This window comes from Medicago truncatula, chromosome 5 (assembly GCF_003473485.1).
Source record: "Medicago truncatula cultivar Jemalong A17 chromosome 5, MtrunA17r5.0-ANR, whole genome shotgun sequence".
Classification (NCBI taxonomy): domain Eukaryota; kingdom Viridiplantae; phylum Streptophyta; class Magnoliopsida; order Fabales; family Fabaceae; genus Medicago; species Medicago truncatula.
Genome location: NC_053046.1, coordinates 8,220,568 through 8,241,125, shown reverse-complemented (window position 1 = coordinate 8,241,125; position 20,558 = coordinate 8,220,568). Strand labels below are relative to the sequence as shown.

Below are 20,558 nucleotides of genomic sequence, written 5' to 3'. Positions count from 1 at the left end.
TACTCACATAAATTTGAATCAATAAAAAAATGTGTTAGAGAGAATGCTAAAAAGTGCTAATAACACTCATCTTCACCCCATACAGTGATCTAAAGTAACTAATGTGATTAACTTCTAACTAATCACAACTAATTCTAATTAAAATCTAACTATATCTAACCATTGACATATCATCCTTAATTAATATTAATATACAAGAGCCTAGCGATTACTTATTCTGCTTTTCTTTCTCAAACAATACCCAATTTTAACCTGCTATATCCTTTTTTATTGGTATATATTAGAATGTGAATTGATAAGATCGATATCAGCAAATTTTGTTGTATATAACCTACTATGGTTTAGAGTGGTTTTCATTCCTGTTACACAATTTCTTTCCATGTGGAATCCCAAACACTATTAGCTAATCATCATGAATATTGAAAAAAAGGTGATATCACTCATCCAAATAACCAATGTTATTAGTTAATTCTCATGAATAGGTTTCAATTTCAATAGTGGAATGTGAATCCTTTGACATATAGTATAAGTGTGGGTCAAATTCTATGCACGACTAGTATAAATCATATCAATATATTGGTCCCCACCATGAGACTAAATAGTTAAATTTTTACAGACTATACTAATTGGCCATTGTTACCTGTGCTTTCAGTACCAGAAAAACATAGGATTTATAACATTAACATGCATATCTGAACAAAGATGAGATTGAGCATACAAATGGTCCGTTCATATAAAGCAAAAATTAGAAGCAAGTAAAACAAAAAGGTCAAAAAACGTTGGTGTATGTATGTGACAAAAAGGCCACCTAACCTTATCCCTGCTACATCATTGATATGCAAATCCTTTAATAGGTGCTATTTCTAGTTTTTATCAAAATCTTGGAAAATTAAGGTGCTGTGGTAAGCTTATATGATCAATATGTAGAGAGAGAGTTATAAGATTATGTAATCACTGCAATTGGCAATGGTGTCATGATGTATGTCTTCTGTAAGAACTCGGCAAATATATTCTTTATTGCTTATGTATAAATGCAGTTTGAGTTTGGAGTAAATTAGTGTATGCTAATATGTTATGTAGTAAAATAAAAAATAGTGGATAAATAAATTATAATTTGGTTAGTAAATTGGTCATAGAATAAGGAAGTTCACAGTTTTCCCGTAGGTATTGAATGGGTAAAAAGTTAAAAAAATAAAGAAAAGATGCACCAGCCGGGAATCGAACCCGGGTCTGTACCGTGGCAGGGTACTATTCTACCACTAGACCACTGGTGCTTTTGTGATTAGTTTCTCGTTACGGCTATTTTGTATCCTAAAACCACATAACGTTTTATCTGTTTATGCATTGTCCCTATTGAGCTAATTTGATTGATTAAACTAAATTTATATATTTTTGGATCAAAATTACCCATCTCAATTAATCAATCTATGTAAAAATTAGAGAAAAAAAAACTAATCAATCCACCACCAATATTGTTTTAGACGGTGTCTTAACATATCATCATTCCATTACATGATAGCTTAATAATCCATAATTCTCGTCGTTCTAGATACATCTAGTCTTTACTGTCCATATGATCTCCAACGACCATCTACATATCTCGTCGGATTTCACGGTAGTTTTTCTTTAATCACTATATAAGTATGGCTCCACGCCACACCCAAGATATGATTACAACTATACCTTTTTTTGCACACTCTCCTTTCTTGTTTCTCTTGTTAACTTGAGCTTTGAGTGCTAAACTGTTTTGTAGATTCATTCTCCTCATTGAAGAGCCACCTCCACAACATTGGAAATCATGTTTCACAACCACTTTCTTCCGTTACTCATCAACCTGATCCACGCCAGCTCAAGTATAAATTTATGTATATCTCACGTCTCTTTCATTCTTTTACCTATTTTTTATTTAATTTAATAAAATTCAATAGTTTTATTTATTTCTTAATTTTTAGATTTTATATTTAAGAAACATCCAGTTTACCCAACTTATCACCTAACTGTGTTAAGTTGAGTTGGATTAAGTTGATTCACTATTCGACATCAGAACAATATGCTACTAATTGGATTGAGTTGATTTACTTTAACGACTAATTATATTCTACTGGAAAAACACAGTTTTGTAGAATTTAGAGAAAAAGAAATTGAAAAGTATTTGTTATTCGGAGGGGCCTGTTGAAGTGCTAGCTTTACATACTCTATATACTAGTTGAATGTACTATATATATTCTCATATTCTCAAAAACTATATATAAGTTTTACGTTCTAATATGCTTCTTCTTTTTTGTCGAAAAATGTTCTAATATGCTAAGAAGAGGATTTGATGATCCATGCAGTTCAATACTCCAAAGACTCTTTTCTTTTTCTATTTATTGATTTCTTGCACGCCCTAATTTTTTCGGATTATATAATCTAAGGTTAATTATATTTTAGGTCTCTATAAATAGGTGTGTTTCCAACATTTAGTCCCTACTTAAATTTTATTAAGTTTTTGGTCCCCAACGTTTTTTTCCATTAGCAAAATAAGTCATCACTGTTAATTGTTGCTGATTGAGCAAACGGTGAAGCACACGTGGATGCCACATCTGACTTTTTTTGTTGAGTTAAATATGTTTTTAGTCCCTATAAAATTGAGGCATTTTAAGTTTAGTCCTTACTTAATTTTAATAGTGGTTTTAGTCCTTACAAAAAATACTATGCACTCAGTATTAGTCCCTGCTCAATTCAAATTTGTTTAATTTATGCTTAAACTCTTAAGTTTTTTAACAATTTTTTGTAGACGTGTTAAGAACATTACTAAAAGTTCCTCCGCAAAAAATTATTGCAAAATTTGATTTATATGTCCAGATTTTATTACTTTTATCGTTTTAAAAAATTCATATTTAATTCGTTTCATGTTAAAAAATTCTAAATTTTAGTAATTGAACCTTTCATAGTGTTCTAAACTTATCTCAAAAAAATCGTTCAAAAATTTAAGACTTTAAGGATAATTAAACAAACTTTATTTTAGCAGAGACTAAAATTAGAAGTATTTTTTTTTTGTAGGGACTAAAAAATCTACTAAAACTAGTTACGATAGTATTTTCATCATGAAAAGATATTTTTGACTAGTAAATATTCCAAAAAAAAACTATCAATTCGGCAACAAAATCATTCATGCCCAACAATGCAAGAGAAGTCATCGATAAGATAGTGAAAATCGTGAATATTTTTGGCATTGGGATAGCCATTCCACCCATTTCGTCAAGATAAAGAAAACGTAGTCTATCATAACTAGTTCCTGCCAAGAAAAAAAGGGCGGTGCCAATAAATCCATGAGATATTATTTGTAAAACGGCCCTGTTGAGCCGAATATCATTTATAGAACCAATTCCTAGAATTATGAAACCCATATGGGATACCGAAGAATAAGCTATTCTTTTTTTTAAAATACGTTGACACGTCTACAAGAAATTGTTAAAAAACTTAAGAGTTTAAGCATAAATTAAACAAATTTGAATTGAGCAGAGACTAATACTGAATGCATAGTATTTTTACTAAAACAACTATTAAAATTAAGCAAGGACTAAACTTAAAATGCCTCGATTTAATAGGGACTAAAAACATATTTAACTGAACAAAAAAAGTAAGATGTGACATCCACGTGTGCTTCACCGTTTGCTCAATCAGCAACAATTAACAACGAGGACCTATTTTGCTAACGGAAAAAAACGTTGGGACCAAAAATTTAATAAAATTTATGTTGGGGCTAATGTTGGAAACACACCTATTTATAGGAACCTAAAACATAATTAACCCTATAATCTAAATGACATAAACACCCCATAAAAATCTCAAAAACACGTTAAAACATTTCAGATTTTAGAATTTGAATAGGGCGCGCGAGAAACTCGTAGGTGGGAAAAGTAATGACCTCCAAATTACCCTAAACAAAAGGTTATGGACCTACATGCGATATGATGTCAAGTTCAAGGCCCATACATGCGTTATGAATTTCTTTCCCCAATTCAAATAGAGCAAAATTAATACTGCGTGTCTCTCAAATTAATACTGAAAATCAACACAAACCATATTGCTCACCACCCTAGAATAGTGTGACATTATCTTTCAATTTGATGTTGGTTTTAGAGTTATTTTGAATAAATGATTATTGGAGGAGTAGAGACGGTTTTTATGATTTTATCTCTTTGATTAACCTTGTATTTTTCGTAGCTTTGTTATGTCTATTTGATTTAGTGCAGTGCTGGTTTTTGGTAAAAAAAGCAACATGATCCATGCACAATATTTAAATCGTATATGGAATCGAACCTACAACACTTCCCAGCTTGTTGTATGATTATTTCACTATTAAACTCTGAGAAAGAAACAATATGCTTCTCTCCTCAATTTATTTATTTTTTTGATATCGAAAGTAAAATCACTTTTTATTTTCCTACTTATTTGGTATGGAAAACGAAGTTGAAATTCCTTATTGGTTAATCATTATTAAGTGCTCTAATAATGAGTGTAACTGGATTAAAAAATACTGATATCAAAAGTAAAGGAGAACTTTGAGTGAAAAAGGAGAAGTAATCATACCTAATAGTGAACTAGTAGTTTGATGTTTAAGAAAGACTCATCCTTAATGATGATAATAATGCAACCTAATTGGTTATCCGATATGATGAAACCTACGAAACCAAGTCATGACACGACACGAATATAAACGTTGTTTATAAAAGATATAAATCAAGGATCTAAATACATATGTGCATCTAAATTTAATAAATTGTATCATTAAAAAATAATCTAAAATAAAAAATAACATACTATAGTTTTCACTTTCATCCATATACTAAGCTAAAAATGAATTTCAATCAAGTTTGATAATATTTTTAAGGTCAAATGCATTTAAAGGTCCTTTAAATTTTTCATTTTTTTCAAAGTCGTCCTTTAAGTTTTAAAAGTCCCATACAAGTCCTTTTAGTTTTTGAATCGTTTCAAACAAGTCCTATTGTAGATAGCATAGTTGGTAATTGCTTCCTTGAACTCATTTTTGGTACCAAATCTGGCTCCTAACACCCACTTAAAATTAGTCATCTTTTTAGGAATGACAAATGGTGGATAATGCTCTTTGTTGCTATCATCTAAATCATCACCATCATCCTCTAAAAGGACTTGTTTGAAACGATTCAAAAACTAAAAGGACTTGTTTGGAACTTTTGAAATTTAAAGAAATTGTTTGGAACTTTTGAAACTTAAAGGACGACTTTGGGAAAAATGAAAAACTTAAAGGACCTTTAGATGCATTTGACCTATTTTTAACCATGTCTGAGAAATGTCAAATGAGTTTTATGATATGTCGATGCAAATCAATTTTGTTTTCAAACACTTTTATGGATTTTCGGATATAAGTGGCCGACTACCGACGTGTGTATGTGTTGAAATTCAAGTGTGAGTGGTTACTCTCACACCAACTAAAAATAGAGAAAATATTGTATATATAAAAGAGACGACTTATATACTTATTGTCTTAAGACTTTTGATAGAGATGTCGTATCAAAGTCTCTTAGAGGTTCGGATGTTTAGCCTGTATTGCCACTTCTGACGTTCCTTAAAATTCTCCACAAGTTATATATCCAACATTTTACTCATTCATAGACGATGTGAGACTTAATCATTCACAACTTAAAATTCAACAATCTCTCCATTGAATGCGAGTCAGACGCATCACTAGCCTTTATCCACACTAGGATTTCATTTTCTCACCCCCAACTATGACTCCAATACCACTCGTTGGAGGAGTTCCGGGGAGCGTTATGATAGATGATAAGCTAAATGTTTAGGACAAGTAAAATATTTTGACACTTTATGTTTATCCAAAACCTTAAAACATTAGATATATGAATCGTCCCTCTTGTATATAAGATTTTCTCAATTCCTAATCAATGTAGAACCTTAACCGCTTACACTTAAATTTCAACTGCCCGAGATGGCAACTTGGCTATCATTAGAGGTGCATGTGGTTTATAGGATGAAACTGTTGCAAGCTCTTAGCTTATGAAATAGCAAGAAAACTGGATTGCAACAATTTTCTTCTTAAAATATTAAGATGGGTTTGAGTTGAGAGCCCAGATAAATTGAGAGGAGAAATGACTTATCATATTTTTCATACTAAATAATTTGCTTCTTTTATCACGATGTATAACTTTTTGCGCATCTTATACAGTTTAGATCAGAGGCGGAACCACCTCCAGCTAGCCTGAGCACTAGTCCAGACTTAGCTCCAACTTTTTTTGTAACAAGTCTAGCCATTACTAGAAGTTTTATCTTTTCCTGCAGATTTTGTCAAGGATTTAGGTTCTTAGGTGAGGTAATACTTTAGGATTTTAGGATCCGCAGGAAAGATATATCCGCAGACAAATATGAAATTATTCGCAGGAAGTACGTAACATTTTACGATAATTTTTTTACCAAGGCTCTTTATAATTCCTGGTTCCGCCACTGGTTTAGATTACAAAATTTAACGACAAAAAAAATCATAAAATCCTCCAAAACATGTTAAATATTTTGGATTTTAGAATTCAAACAAAATATGCAAAAACAAAAAACTCATAGGAGAGAGAGAGAAAATATTTTAATGGGTTGAAATCAAAATAATTTTTTTCGAAAATTGCTTTTTTGACATTGAATACTTCCTATTGACACAAGTAAATGACCAAATTACCCCAACGATAGTTAACTGCCTCTGACAAATGCCTCTGACTTTGCTGCTTTTTATTATGATTTTACGCGTTTCGGTCGAAAAATCAAAATAAATCGAAAGTTATTCAGAATTCTACGAAACTTTACAGACACCTCCTTAAAAATACATATAGATATTGTGAAAATTTTCGTAACATTCCAAATAAGTCTCAATTTTTTTTATTTTTTCGACCGAAACGTGCAAAATCGCAATTGAAAAAATAAAAAAAAAATCGACACTTATTCGGAATGTTACTATACTTTGGACATCATCTATATGTATTTTTATAGAGGTGTCTATAAAGTTTCCTTGCATTTGGACTAAGTCTCGATTTATTTTGATTTTTCGACTGAACCATGCAAAATCGTAATTTTTTTCAACTGTGAGTCCGAAAAAGTGACCTAGATGTTGAAATTTTTCACGCTTTTTTGCACTCATGTTTAGAACAAAAAAATAACATCTCCCACAAAAAATTGGAATTTTTCGACAAGGGACGGATTAAATATGAATTTTTAACGCGCCTAAAATTTAAGACACGAAAACATCAAAACATCAACCTAAAAATTGAATTTTGAGCTGTTTATTTGCAGACAACTCTAAAAAAATATATATAGATGGTCTGTAAAGTTTCGTAGAATTCTGAATAAGTTTCGATTTATTTTAATTTTTCGACCGAAAAGCATAAAATCATTATAAAAAGCAGCAAAGACAGAGATAGTTAACTGCCGGAATATATACCAGAACGAGTTAACTACCGCTGAAAATAATTTGATCATTTACTTGTGTCAATAGGAAATATTCAATATAAAAATATAATTTTCATTCTTCTCTTGTGGGTAACTTCTCTGTCCGAACTTCTCTAATTTGTCTGACAATGGCCCAGACCTATTCCTTTGTAACGGGCAAACCTCACTGACACAGAGGGCCCCAAACATGCGTGGGTTTCCCATCCCAATCCCACATGGTTATTACTACTGGTACTAGCTTACAACGTCATGGAGAAGACACAAAATCTAGCACTTGATCCTCCTCTAGTTGACCAAATCAATTCCAAACATAATCCTCAATCCTCATTGCCTAAACTCACAAGCTAAATTCCCTATATCCCTTTCTTCTTACTCGGTGGTTTATTATATCTTATTTTAGTTAAGGTAACCAAAATTAGTAGCTTTACATCAGAAACAATAATTTATAAACTTTTACAAGTTGATTTGATTATTTTTTATCATTTTTCAACATAGAATTTTTATTTTTGTTCTTTTATGTAATGCCCGAAGGGCAATGGTTAACATTTCCTTTAATAAATTGATGTAAATGTTAATGTGTGCTAAAAGGGCAAGTTAAGAAATTCAATGTGCTAATTTTATCTTAAACACTCTTTAAACATTGTTAATGTAACAAAAAAAACATTGTATATTGAATTCTTTAAACATTTAAAGGGACATGACATGTTAGAATGATCCATCAATTTACAAGTCCTAGACCATAAATACATAAATAATCCCAAAAAACAAAAATTATACTTTAGTATTTTTGATTATCATTAGCACAAAGAAAGCAGAGAAGATAGCTAGAAATAAGACCAAAAGGAAAAAGTGTACATGTATGAATGAAATTAAAAACCATCATAATCAGAAATTCATAAAATAAACTAAGGAATAATTACACTACTACATTCAAAAGATGATTTTTGTGTTCCACCTTGACAAAAAAAGAAAACATGAGGACACCTAAACAAACAATTATCAACTAAACTGACATTAGCAGAATCTTGTTTAAGAACAAGCAAAGGACGAGGTATCCCACCGAGCAAATAATTTCCTCCCAACAAAAGCCTCCCAAACGGAGCCATCCCAATTTCAGGAAAAACCGTTTTCAATGCAAACTGAACCGGTATTAAACCGGTGAACCGGTTATTCTCCAAAGACAAAGAAGAAAGCTTTGGCATCGTAGCTAAAAACGCAGGTAAAAAACCTTCAAGCTGGTTATTACTCAAATCAACCGCTATAAGCTCGCTTTGAGATGATTCTGTTCCATAAGAAGGAGCTTCAATGGAGGAAAATTCGTTGAATGAAAGTGTTAACTGTTGCAAAGATGGAAGCTGAAAGAATATAGAAGGAACATAGCCATTGATTTTGTTTGAACTGAAATCCACAACCTGCAGATAATTCAAATTCTTGAAGCTTTCAGAAGCTAAACTACCACTTAAATTATTGTTCCTCATTGAAATCTGAACCAAAGACGCCGGAAATCCAAACGGGTCACCGGAAAATCCATTATTACTAAGATCCATGTAGTAAAGATTTTCAAGAGAACCCAAATTAGGTATTTTTCCACTGAGCTTATTTTGTTGAAGATCAAGCCTAGTTAAGCTTTTAAGATAGTTGAAACTTGAAGGAACCGTTCCTTGAAGATTGTTGTTATCAAGATACAACTCTTCTAGATTTGTAAGAGATCCAATGGAAGATGGTATTTCTCCAGTGAAAGAGTTTGATGAAAGAATGAGTCGACTCAAACGAGTTAAGCTAGACAAAGATTCTGGTATGTTACCAGTGAAGTAGTTGTTTGAAACATCTAGTGTGTTGAGATAAGGAAAATTGTCTATGCTAAGTGAGCCTGAGTAACCAGCTTGGTCGAGAGTGAGTTCAGTGACTCGACTCAGATTGGAGATGATGGTGTCACATCTGAATCCGCAGGTGAATTTTTCACTGAAGAGATTGTCACATGGGTCAAAGGTGAAGTCCCAGGAGCTGATGCATGAGCCTGGGGTTATTGAATTACGGTTTATGTTTTGTTTGAGTTGTTTTAGAGATTTTGTGTCTAACCAATGTGTTTTTGATTCTGTGTTTGTTGATGCTAAGATGAGTGAAAATAGAAAGAAAATTAGAGGGTTCATTGTGACTAGTCAGAAAAATGTGTCTGAAATAGGGGTTATAATTTATAAAGAAAGTGAAAAAGGGTAATTTATGAATGTAGAATCAGGACCGTTGATTGATTGTAAAGAGAGTGAAAAATGTAGTGGAAAAGAGTGAATCTGGACCGTTGAATGTGTAAAGTGAATTTGTGAAGTGTAGCTCTCTTCTCCACTCAATGGAGTCAGAGATTCATGTGATGAGTGGGTTCACGGGTGGAGATTTTAGGCACTTATTATGTGAAGAAAGAAACTTTATGAAAGAAATTTAGATTTATTTTTTGAGATAGAAGAAAGGGATAATTTTTTTGATACTGGAAGAAAGGGATAATGATCAGGGATAACCTTTGTTTGATGTGTTGGGTCTTGGCCTATTGGTTTAGTGACACATTTCGGTATTTATAAATTGATGTTTGTTATACGTGTTGATTGAAAAATGAAATGAAATTAGTATTATGAGTTTGGTTTTGTTTTTTTGTATATTTGGCTTTTAAATAATGTTGGTGGCTAACGGTTATGTAGGCTTCTTATCCAACATTCTTAAATTTCCATTGCAGAATAAGATTTTTAAATTGGAAAAAGGAAAAAAAATTGAACACCCCGATGTTATTCTACACCCTTGAGAGGATAGATGAAGAAGAGAGAGTAGTAGTGATAAATGTGATACACAGAGATGGAATGGAGATTCTGAATGGTGTTAGATGAGTGCTGGTTTTTTTTCTTCTTCTAAGGGCTTCAAAAATTACAACATAACTCACTATCTTCTTCATTTAAACTCTTCTCCATTTGTATAAGAACGAAATTAGAGATGGTAAAATAGGTCGAGTCTATCGAACCAATCAGTTTAATCTGTTATTTTAAATAAACCGAGTTGATGTTTTAAACTCAATCTCTTAAGTTGGTTCACTCTAATTAGATAGAAAAGGCAGGGTGGAAATAGTGTGGCTGGACCAGCCTGCAAGCTAGTGTAAAAAATAATCATTTTTATATATATTTTTTTTTTTTGAGAAATAATATGAATCACAACATCAAATCATTTAATCATTAGCCCACCTTTGCTATTTTTGTTCTTGGAAAGTTTATTTTGGTAATAATAGCAACAAATTATGTGAATATATAAGTCAAAACATTTTAATGTTGTGGTAAAATCAACAATAAATGTCCATGTGAGCTTAGCTTAGTTGACAAATGCATAATATATGCAAGGTCTGAGGTTTAAACTCCATCCACCACAACAAAAAATCAACAACAAATTATAAAATTTTATGATTAATATGAACGAAAAACTACAAAGTACTAGTTGATAAGCTGGTCCACCAACCCTGCTACCTACAAAGAAGTGGGACGGGATGACAATTTAAACTCGGCAACTTAAGTTGACTTGCCTTGCACTATCCCATTTTTGACGATTAAAGTGAGACGGATCTTGAGTTAATTTGTTGGGGGTGTCAAAATAATATGTAATATAAGTTAAACAGTTTCGTGAAAACCTTTTGATTATAGTGTGGGGACGCTGGTTCAATTCCCCACAGGAACAATTGAGCAGGACTCGAACATGCAACTTTTCACTAAAAGCTCGACCCTCCTTCCATTGCAACCAAGAGAAAATTGTGATATATCTATGCCTAATATCATATATATAACAAACTTGGAAGATGCCATGGCTCTCATGGATCCCCAAGAAAATCCGCCTTTGGGGATGAGGTTAAACAGCGCGGGCAATCTACTTTGCCATCTCTAAATAAAATGCATAAGAAGTGTGACCTTATTCAGCTCATGCGAGGTTTAAACGTGTTCAAACCCCTCAAGCTTAACCCGAGATATGGCTAGTATTTCATGACGATCCAAAGAGTTCAATCAAAATCCGTAGTTATCCATAGTTAACTTATGAGCTCCATCCATGTTATGATATGGATGTTTTAAATATTTTTTGGTAGAATATGTAATCTTTTAACACTGCTTACAAATAGTTTAATCAAAATCAGTTTATTTAACACTGTTTCAAAAGTCAGTCGTAAGGTAGAAGAAATTATGAAAGGTTGGTGGAGATTACGGATCAAATGCCAGACAATATTGTGGCATCTTATGGGATGGCAGTGGTTGCAAAATGTGGTTTAGGCATCTGGTCCCTAAGTTAAATCATTTGTGTTTATTAAACATTTGTTTGAAACACATGAAAAAGACATTCTATTATGGCTAACTAACTTCAGAAATTGGCAAAGTCATACATGGTGGAATGGAATCAGATTATATTTTACGCAAATAATTTTTTCTATTGGTGCTTCCAACGAACTTACCCAACCATAGATAGAAAAAGCTCTATGGATGTACTATATATGTGTATTAATTTGATGGATATGGTGTCCTACATTCAATTGGCAAGTCATTGCCTCGTCAGCAGAATGATTGCTAGATAAACAACAATCACTTAAATACAATTTTAAACCATATGATTTTTTTTTAAGGATCAATTTTAAAATATGATATATACTATCCCTAAAGAAAAATGATATATACAATTATTTTTCTTTAACTATATTAATAATTTTAAATTATATTATGATTTTTTATTAATATTACTATACTACTAGTCCGCTTGTTATGGTTTTTTTAAAATAGATTTTTATTATGTAACATTTTTTTGTTGTAATTTTTTAATACATAATTTTTAAAAAATGCTTCAAATGAAAAATCCGATTGAATAACTTATCATTTAAATATTTTATCATTTTGTTATAAGTTTTTTAGAATAATATTTTTAAAAAACTCTGAAATAAAAAGTTAGTTTGAATAATTTTTCATAAAAATCATTTTTAAAAGATGTCTTTTTTAAAAAAATATTTGATTTTATTATGTAAAATATCTAACAATTAGTATTAAGTTAGTGAATGTCAAAATTATACAAGTAAATTTCCAAACATAAAAATAGTTTAAAAATACAAAGGAAAATCAATTTTTCTAAAATCTAAAACAAATGGGTTCTATATTATCTTCTTAAACACCTTTTATGTCTCTTATCTCTATTATGAGGTTTATATTGCTCCCCTAATAAAAAAAGTAAATGTTAACGAGTGCTTCCGGAGTACTCTTTAAACACATTAAATGATAAGTTTTATATGAAAAGTTATGTAATGAATGCATTAAAAATTGTAATAATTGACTTTTTAAAAGAATAATTTTCAAATTTAAAATGCTTAAAGAGTGCTCTGAAAACACTCGTTAACAAGACCCGAAAAAAATGTGCATATTGATTCTTTAATTTGATTAAATGGTAGCAATTTAGCCACTTCCATCCATTTTGTTAGTCAAAGTTAACATTTGTGACATATGATGTTGTGATTGAGTGTCTTCACATTATTATTTTTTATTTATTTTTACAAAATTGGAAAGTACCATTCATTAAATTTGATAGGTTTTATCGAAAACAAGCAAAATTCGTGTTGCAAAAATTGAAAAGCTTCACTTTAGGAACAAACTCACAAATCAAAATTAGTAGCATAAAACAAAATATTGCCTACAAAAGTGGCAGAATTAAAGTGATCAAAATATGGATATCTTTAGATTTGTAGCGTCCGGGTCATCATTAGTTGAATGAGGATTGTTATGAACATTCTTTCTAACACTCTCTAATACCAACTCTTTTATTGGGTGAAATTCATATGAATACCACACATTGGAAATAGATCATATATAAGAGTAAATGTTAGATAGTGTTCCTATCATTTCTCTTTATTGAATATGTAATGTAATGAGGCGAAGTCAATATATCGTTCTGAATGGAAAAACACCATAACAAGATTGAAAAACCAAAATATGCCTCATTAAGACGGGAAAACCAAATCACACCAAACTAAAACGACGAAATCACTAAAAGAAATATTATGTGAATAACAACTATTTAGATAAAGTTAGAGAAAATTGAAGCAAATGGATGATTTCGGATCAAAAAAATACACAAAACTAGCCCCTCTTCGATAAATGAAGAAGAAAATAAGTTGAGGGAAGTTAGAATTTCTCTCACTAAAAAATTATAATCGGATAGATGTTTTTATTGTCTTTTTTTTAGTGTGCTTGCTTTTAATATATATTGCTAACTTGTTTTAAGTCTTTAAGTTCTTCTATCTACTTAAGACTCAAACTTATCACAAGTCACAACCCCAATATATCTTTTAAGATCATACATTTTAATTGTTATTAAATTTAGTCCGACTTATCATGTTTTCTTTTTTACTTTAATTTGAGTCTAAGACTTTGTTCGAGAATTTGAATGAAAAAAGAAAGAGAGAGCTTTGAGATAAAAGAATGAGTAAAAACCAAATGGAAGGGTATACGTGCCACCTTGCTGAGATTCTATTTTATTTTATTTTTCACAAGTCCAAAATTCTTTAATATATGAGGGAATTTGGAAAATCCATTGAGGAAGAGCTTGGATGTCTTGAACGATTTAAATAAATTTTTAAATTCACTGCTTCTCTTTATAATATTTTTAAAAAAATACTAAAAAATATTCTTCTAGAGAAAGTGAAGGATTCCCCTATATTTTTCCTTTCTTTAACTCCCTCCCTCCAAACTCTGAAACAAATTGTAAGGGTTTATTGGATCAATACAAGCCTAATCACTGATTCACTATGCACGACATTAGACAGTCTATCTTGTTAGTATTTGGTTAAGCACTTAAACTACTATTTATTCACACCACAAAAATTAACAGCTTTTGAGGCAATTTTATGCACATACTCATGCGTAGAATTTATGCTGTGCTTAAGACATCAAAAGATAAAAAACGGAGGAAGTAGTGTCTAAATTAGTGTCCCTTAAATACTAGTTAAGCAAACAAATATAATAAAAATATCTTAGAAATTGTGCAGTCAAATTCTTAAAAATGTAAAATAAAAAAAAGTCAGTGCAAAATTTCCTCTTTTTATCCCCTTGAGTGCTAGTTAACATTTTTCATAATTTAATAATAAGATAATACTCGTAATAGTCATTTTGATCATTGAATGTGTAATAAGTAGTCATGATAGTCCTTTAATGTATCGAAATTTTATAATAGTCCCTGAATGTGCACTTCATTAGTCAAAATAGTCCTTGACAACAAAATAATTCATTAATATTGTCATATTAATCCTTCAATATACTTACTTATTATCATATGAATCCTTATAAGTACCTACTAATTGTCATTTTAGTCTCTATATGAAATGAGTTTTTGTGGGTATTGAGAAATTATTTTAACGTCAGAGACTATTTTGATTAACAATGTGCACAATCAAAGACTATTTTAAAATTTTTTATACATTAAAGAACTATTATAAATATTTATTACACATTCAACGATAAAAAATACCATTACCCCTATAATAATTAGAGTAGTACTTCAATTTGGAGTAGAGGTTAAGTATAAAATGGACTTGCAGGGTGTGTTTGGTTTGGGAGAAAAGTTGTGAAGAGAGAAATAGGTGAGAGAGATATTGAGAAGAGAGAAGTATGTGAGAAATATAGTAGATTTGAGGGGTTGTTTGTTACAAAAGAAAGAAAAAAGAAATAAGGAAAAGAGAAGTATTGTTTATTTTGAAAAGTACTACAATGCCCCTACATCATATAACATTTCCAACCAAATTAATTTAATTCTTTTATTTAAATTCATTTAATTAATTAATTATTTCAATTACTTATTTTAATTCAACATAATTGATAAATTTTTAAAAAATCAGGAACATACATTTGGCAAATCGCAAAATACTGTATTATAAAAAGTACAACAAAAAAAAAATTACGAATACCAAAAATAGCTTACCTTTGATGCAAAAAAATAATAGCTTCTCCTAAATTCACTTTCAAATTATATAAAGTTGACGGTGGAAAAAAAAAAAACTGACATCATAAGAGATACAAAATTAACTAAATTGGACTAGGGGCATAGAAGGAATACACAAAAATATCACTGATCTCCTTCACTTTCTTCTCAACTTTGGAGAGAAAGGATTTTATGTGGGGTCCACATGTTTTTAGTCTCTCTCCCCTATTTCTCTTCACTACCAAACAGGAGAACTTCACTCTCTCTCTTCAATTTCTCTCTTCCTTAACTCTCTCTTCTCTATTTCTACTCTACCAAACACAGTGGTAAAAATATTGGTTCAGCATGGACCACTTTTTTTTTATGGTTAGATTAGACCATGTACCAAATCTACCATGGTCCGCTCATACCAAATCTAACCCCAACTCCATCTATGTCATTGCGCCTCTCTCCCTGTTTGTCTCCATCCAAACCAGGAATGGTTCCTTACTTCCTTTCTCTTTTTCAGTGGCAGCATTAGTGCTGATGTTATGATTTGAGTCTTTATATTTTTTGTTCTTGCTTTGTATGAGGTAGAATGACCCCCCAAAGTATCAAAATACCAATTGCAGATGGTTTTTTTTCTTTCCAGATTCAAAAAATTGTTGATTTTCCATCGATCCTCACTAAATTCTTTTGTATGATTCTCCATCCACCCCCCAACAATAAAAATTGTTCTGTAGATTTTAACTTTTGAAGTGTTACTGCTACTTCTCATCTCTGTAGAAACATTGTTTGAGGGAATAACAAGTGAATAGTTGCTGCAAAAAGAATTAGGAAGAAATATGGTTGTTATGGAATTGAAATTAAACAGGTCGAAATTCATATCAAAAGTTTATCTAGTTTGGTTGAACCAATGATTACTAGTGTTTGAATCGTTTGGTAAATAATCATTCTCAGTGTTTGTGTAATTCATATGAAGTGGATAATTTCTCATTAAACATGAGAGTTGAATGAACCTGTCTAGAAAATACTCTTTGTTGAGTTGAATGTGGGTTTGAGGTAGATCACCATGTTGTTCATTAAGATTTTTTTTCCAAAATTGAAGAGATGTGAATGGTCTTCCACAAGGAAGAGAAAGAAAGTAAAGGAAACTTTAGAGAAAGTAAATAAATCAGATGTGTATGATGTATAGTATTATTGTGCTTACATGTTAATCTAATGGCTTTAATTTTTGGTCCATCATGGACCAATACTTTCATTGGTTCAGGCTAAATGCCACCTGGAGTAGATACCAGTTAATTCGAATATAGAGTTATGGTGCCATTTAATTTATGAAAGAGAGAGTGTGAAAGATAGTATAAAAAAATAATCTAGTGGTTGAGATAGTATGATAGGAATATGTTCCTCATTTAATCTAATGGACATGATCAACTTTCCCATGGTGGGAAAGAACTCTCCTTTCCCAAATTAAATGGCACCTAGAGTTATATATAACTTTTTTATCTTGTACTCTTCTCCATCCATATTAGCTTCCCTCATGCCCCATATCCCTACATGCAATGTAATGTTGCATCAAGTTAACACATACGTACAAACTCTAGAAGAATCTCACAAACAACACTAAGTTATTTTTGGTTAGCAAATTAGTGCTCTCAAATTGTGACGTACATATTCCTTTCTCTAAGACAAAAGTATTCAATTTCTTATTTATTGATGAGTCCCACTTGGACAACACATGATCAATTCTTGTCCTTGATGCTAAAACATCTCTTTAATATTGCATGTCAGGACTTACCTATGAAAAAAATATCTTGTATAAACTTTGCATGTCTATCTCGGTTAAAATAATATCTTGTTTGATTATATACTCAACTATATTTTTTTACAGTTAGATGTTAACCAAGTAATATGGTTATTTTAATAAAAATTTAGTTGAATAGAGTACAATGGGCCAATAGGGAACCATTGATTCAAAGTACATATCAAAGTACACAACTCATGGTACAAGACAAAAGGACTATTACACTATTAACAAGAAAATTGAAAACACGACCATCCAAAGTTTGCTAAATCTAGCTAGTACCAAGGAAAAGATCTTGCTTAAATCAAAATTGTACTCTTTTGAAGATGATTAGCTTGTTTGGTTATACGTTTTAATTGCTAATACCATCTTCCAATGTCAATTTTGATGCAATTTTAAGAAGCTTTGTATCCTAGCTTCATCGAAAACGCACGTCTGCATTCACTTTAACGTGTGAATAAACACGCAGATATCTTTTATGATATTCTAGATAATCAAAATAGCCTCTTGACATATCAATTTGGTCCCCTAAAAAAAAATATTAATTTGGTCAAATTAAGACAACAAATGAAGAGGATAACACAATTTAGAAACCAACCAGCCATAAAAATGAATTCAAATACTATACATTATGCAAGTCATATGAATTCTTGCACAAGCAACTAAATTAAAGCAAGCAATATATATAACATACTCACCCAACAATATAAACTTATAGATAATAAAATACAGTCATATTTTGTTTTTCAGACCACACTTCTTGCAAATAAAACATCATAAGCTAGCTTGCTAATTCTCTACCTAGATGGAGAGTATGGAACCAACTTTAGGTTTAATGTGATATTACAAACTAATTAAAGCTCAAATAACAACTTAACAAGTGCTAGCTAGCTGCTTAATTAATTTACAATGTCTAATTCAAGCAAATTTAACATGACATTGGTTCCATTAATTCAGTTGCTCAACCAAGGCGCAAATCGTCATTTTTGTAACCTTCTTCTCCATGGTGATGAGGAAGATTCAGATGAGAATGGTGCTGACAGAATGCATACAGAGTGGAAGCACCATTGGCCAATGCAACTGCTGATTCCTCGTCTCCTTCGTCGTGGAAAAGAAATTGTGGATGGATCACACATTTTTCCTTCTTATTGTTATTCCATTCACGCAATAAAAGGAAACAAAATCATTTCCTCTTCTCTATATGTAAATCATTTACAATCACAACAAAATGCAGTTTTCTATCTTTTTACTTACTAAAAAAAGTTGAAATAACGACTGAAATTAGAGACAGATTTAATAAAAGAGGTCACTAAATTTGACGTCTCTAACACTTAGATGCGGAATTAGAGACGGATTTTGTTTTTTTTCTGTCTTTAAATTTATGTTGTGTTTCAGCTTTTTCTAGTAGTATATAACATTAACTTGAAAGGAATAATGTTCTTACAAGTTCAAGCAAGAGATTTCCATTCATCTGCTCCAAGCTTCTAACCTGCATATTATTTAGATAAAGTTTTAATAGAACATTGGTTTATCAAATTCACAAGAGCAAGAAAAAACTGGATCATAGATTAAAAATATTGCTGACCTTTTTCCTACAGGTATCAGTCCGAGTTTTGATCACATGAAACTGTGAAACAGAATGCAACAAAAACACAACATGACAGCATATTAGCTTAAAGACTAAAAGGAATAACCGAATAACTGAATTTACAAGTGTAATCATTGCTAAGTGATGACGATTCATTTCATAAGAAGAATAAGCCTTAGGCAAATCTGCTAGTCACTTGAAAATTTGCTACAATAAAAGAGATCAAGTGGCTAATTAAGTCACATCTTCACAAAGAAAGTAGAAAACAATAATTTTGGAATAGTTTGTAAATTAAACTTCTGTGTTTGAGTAACTTGTAGTTTAAGATTAGTTTATGGTTCTTGTAGAAAGGGTGAAAATAAAGAGAATTATAGAATTGAACAAATTAAAGAATTTGAAGATCCATAAAATTGTAAGTATTGTACCTTCCTTTCACGTATTTTTGCAATGGAAGAATTCATATCCTCTTCAAGACTACGCAGTTGCTGGAAGCTAAGGTCATCCAATTCCATACCACCCTCACCTATTCTATGCCTTTTCAATTCATCACAACTCCACCAATCAGATTTCACCAAAAAAAAGTGCTCATAAATCCAAAGTAAAAGTATATATATATATATATATATATATGCATCATTAATTTACCTGATCTGTCTTCTAAGCTTATGGTTAATATCTTTCAGTTTCTTCAAGTTTTCAAGCATTTTCTGAAACCACACAAATTCACATTAATATCATAAAATAAATATATAAATAAATAACAAAATATCAAGCACAATTTCTTTACCTCATAGTGAGAACGCCACAGATCTATATCCCCTAAAGTCTTCTGATACTGATCAATAATCTTCTTTGTACTGGTTCACAAGTAACATAATATATTAAAAAAAAAACTCATATATAATTAAGAATAAAGAGATATATTAATAATATAACATATAAGATAGTACTTACGAGAGACCAGGGGTGATGTATTCATGCATCTTGTTATTTTTGGAGAACATGATGAGTGAAACCTTAGCATCACAAAGAACACTAAGTTCATGTGCTTTCTTGAATATACCATTCCTTCTCTTTGAGTATGTCACTTGCCTGTTAGTAGGATTCTCAATCAACTTTATCTCAATCTTCCCACGACCCATTTTCAATGATCTTCACTACTACAATACTTTAGTGTACTTGTTCTATAACTTCACTTCACTTTTTTTCTCTCTTTCACTTTCCAAAATGCAATATTAATAGATGGAAGAGAAAGAGAGAACTAGATTGCAATGAAACTAAACTATAGTGTCATCACACTTGTACTATACTGGTGTGTGACTCGTAAAGGAGGAGTGAAGTGATGTGAAGAGGGTTTCCTAAATAGGAAATGTGTTATTTGCTATGAAAGGAAAAGTAGGGTTGGAATGTAACTGCAAATAGATTCTAAATTGATGTGAATGTGAAAGTGAAAGTAGTGTGTGATCAGAAGCAAACTTCAACACAATTACATTATTGTTATTCAATGGACAGTTGGCACATTTTAATTAATTCTCACCTACCTCTTCTTACTTCAATTTATTATTAGGCCCCTAGGACACACACTATGTACAATAATATTCATCATATCATCATTAAGTTTTGTTTTGATCAATCTTCTTCATGAGGTAGGATATTTAAGTCGTTTTTCATACACATGTGGTAGGAGTATTAAGTTGTTTTTTCTTCTCTTTTCTTAAATATTTTGTTCTCTCATCTCGGAACCAATATCTATAATCG

The 20,558-nt window shown here is 31.1% G+C and overlaps 2 protein-coding genes and 1 non-coding gene across 4 annotated transcripts; all 3 read right to left on the bottom strand.

The window, feature by feature from the left end:
* Window positions 1-1,203: 1,203 nt before the first annotated feature.
* Window positions 1,204-1,274, bottom strand: TRNAG-GCC (transfer RNA glycine (anticodon GCC)). Its single transcript has one exon. It is a non-coding gene; the product is annotated as a tRNA-Gly (tRNA).
* Window positions 1,275-8,329: 7,055 nt separating this feature from the next.
* Window positions 8,330-10,000, bottom strand: LOC11426470 (probable leucine-rich repeat receptor-like protein kinase At1g35710). Its single transcript, XM_003612055.4, has one exon. The coding sequence runs from the start codon at window positions 9,615-9,617 to the stop codon at window positions 8,373-8,375; it is 1,245 nt and encodes a 414-aa protein (XP_003612103.1). The 5' UTR covers window positions 9,618-10,000; the 3' UTR covers window positions 8,330-8,372.
* A 7,875-nt stretch (window positions 10,001-17,875) lies between these two features.
* Window positions 17,876-20,257, bottom strand: LOC11426468 (agamous-like MADS-box protein TM6). 2 transcript variants are annotated; one of them, XM_003612053.3, is made up of 7 exons: window positions 19,755-19,985; window positions 19,588-19,657; window positions 19,446-19,507; window positions 19,226-19,334; window positions 18,798-18,839; window positions 18,657-18,701; window positions 17,876-18,353 (listed from the first exon to the last, which is right to left on the bottom strand). In XM_003612053.3, exons 1-7 carry the CDS (start codon window positions 19,940-19,942, stop codon window positions 18,174-18,176), a joined length of 696 nt encoding a protein of 231 aa, XP_003612101.1. In that variant the 5' UTR covers window positions 19,943-19,985; the 3' UTR covers window positions 17,876-18,173. The 2 variants fall into 2 exon arrangements, with proteins under 2 accessions (XP_003612101.1, XP_013453542.1); XM_013598088.3 differs by having other exon boundaries at window positions 17,895-18,356; window positions 19,755-20,257.
* Window positions 20,258-20,558: the final 301 nt, after the last annotated feature.

Bases quoted from the DNA above. Each gene is read 5' to 3' on its own strand.
- LOC11426468 (XM_013598088.3), bottom strand. From the start codon at position 19,942: ATGGGTCGTGGGAAGATTGAGATAAAGTTGATTGAGAATCCTACTAAC. The intron at 18,702-18,797 runs GTCAGCAATATT...AATAATATGCAG, and splicing joins CTGATACCTGTAGGAAAAAG to GTTAGAAGCTTGGAGCAGAT. The intron at 18,357-18,656 runs GTAAGAACATTA...AATAACAATAAG, and splicing joins GAAATCTCTTGCTTGAACTT to AAGGAAAAATGTGTGATCCA.
- LOC11426470 (XM_003612055.4), bottom strand. From the start codon at position 9,617: ATGAACCCTCTAATTTTCTTTCTATTTTCACTCATCTTAGCATCAACA.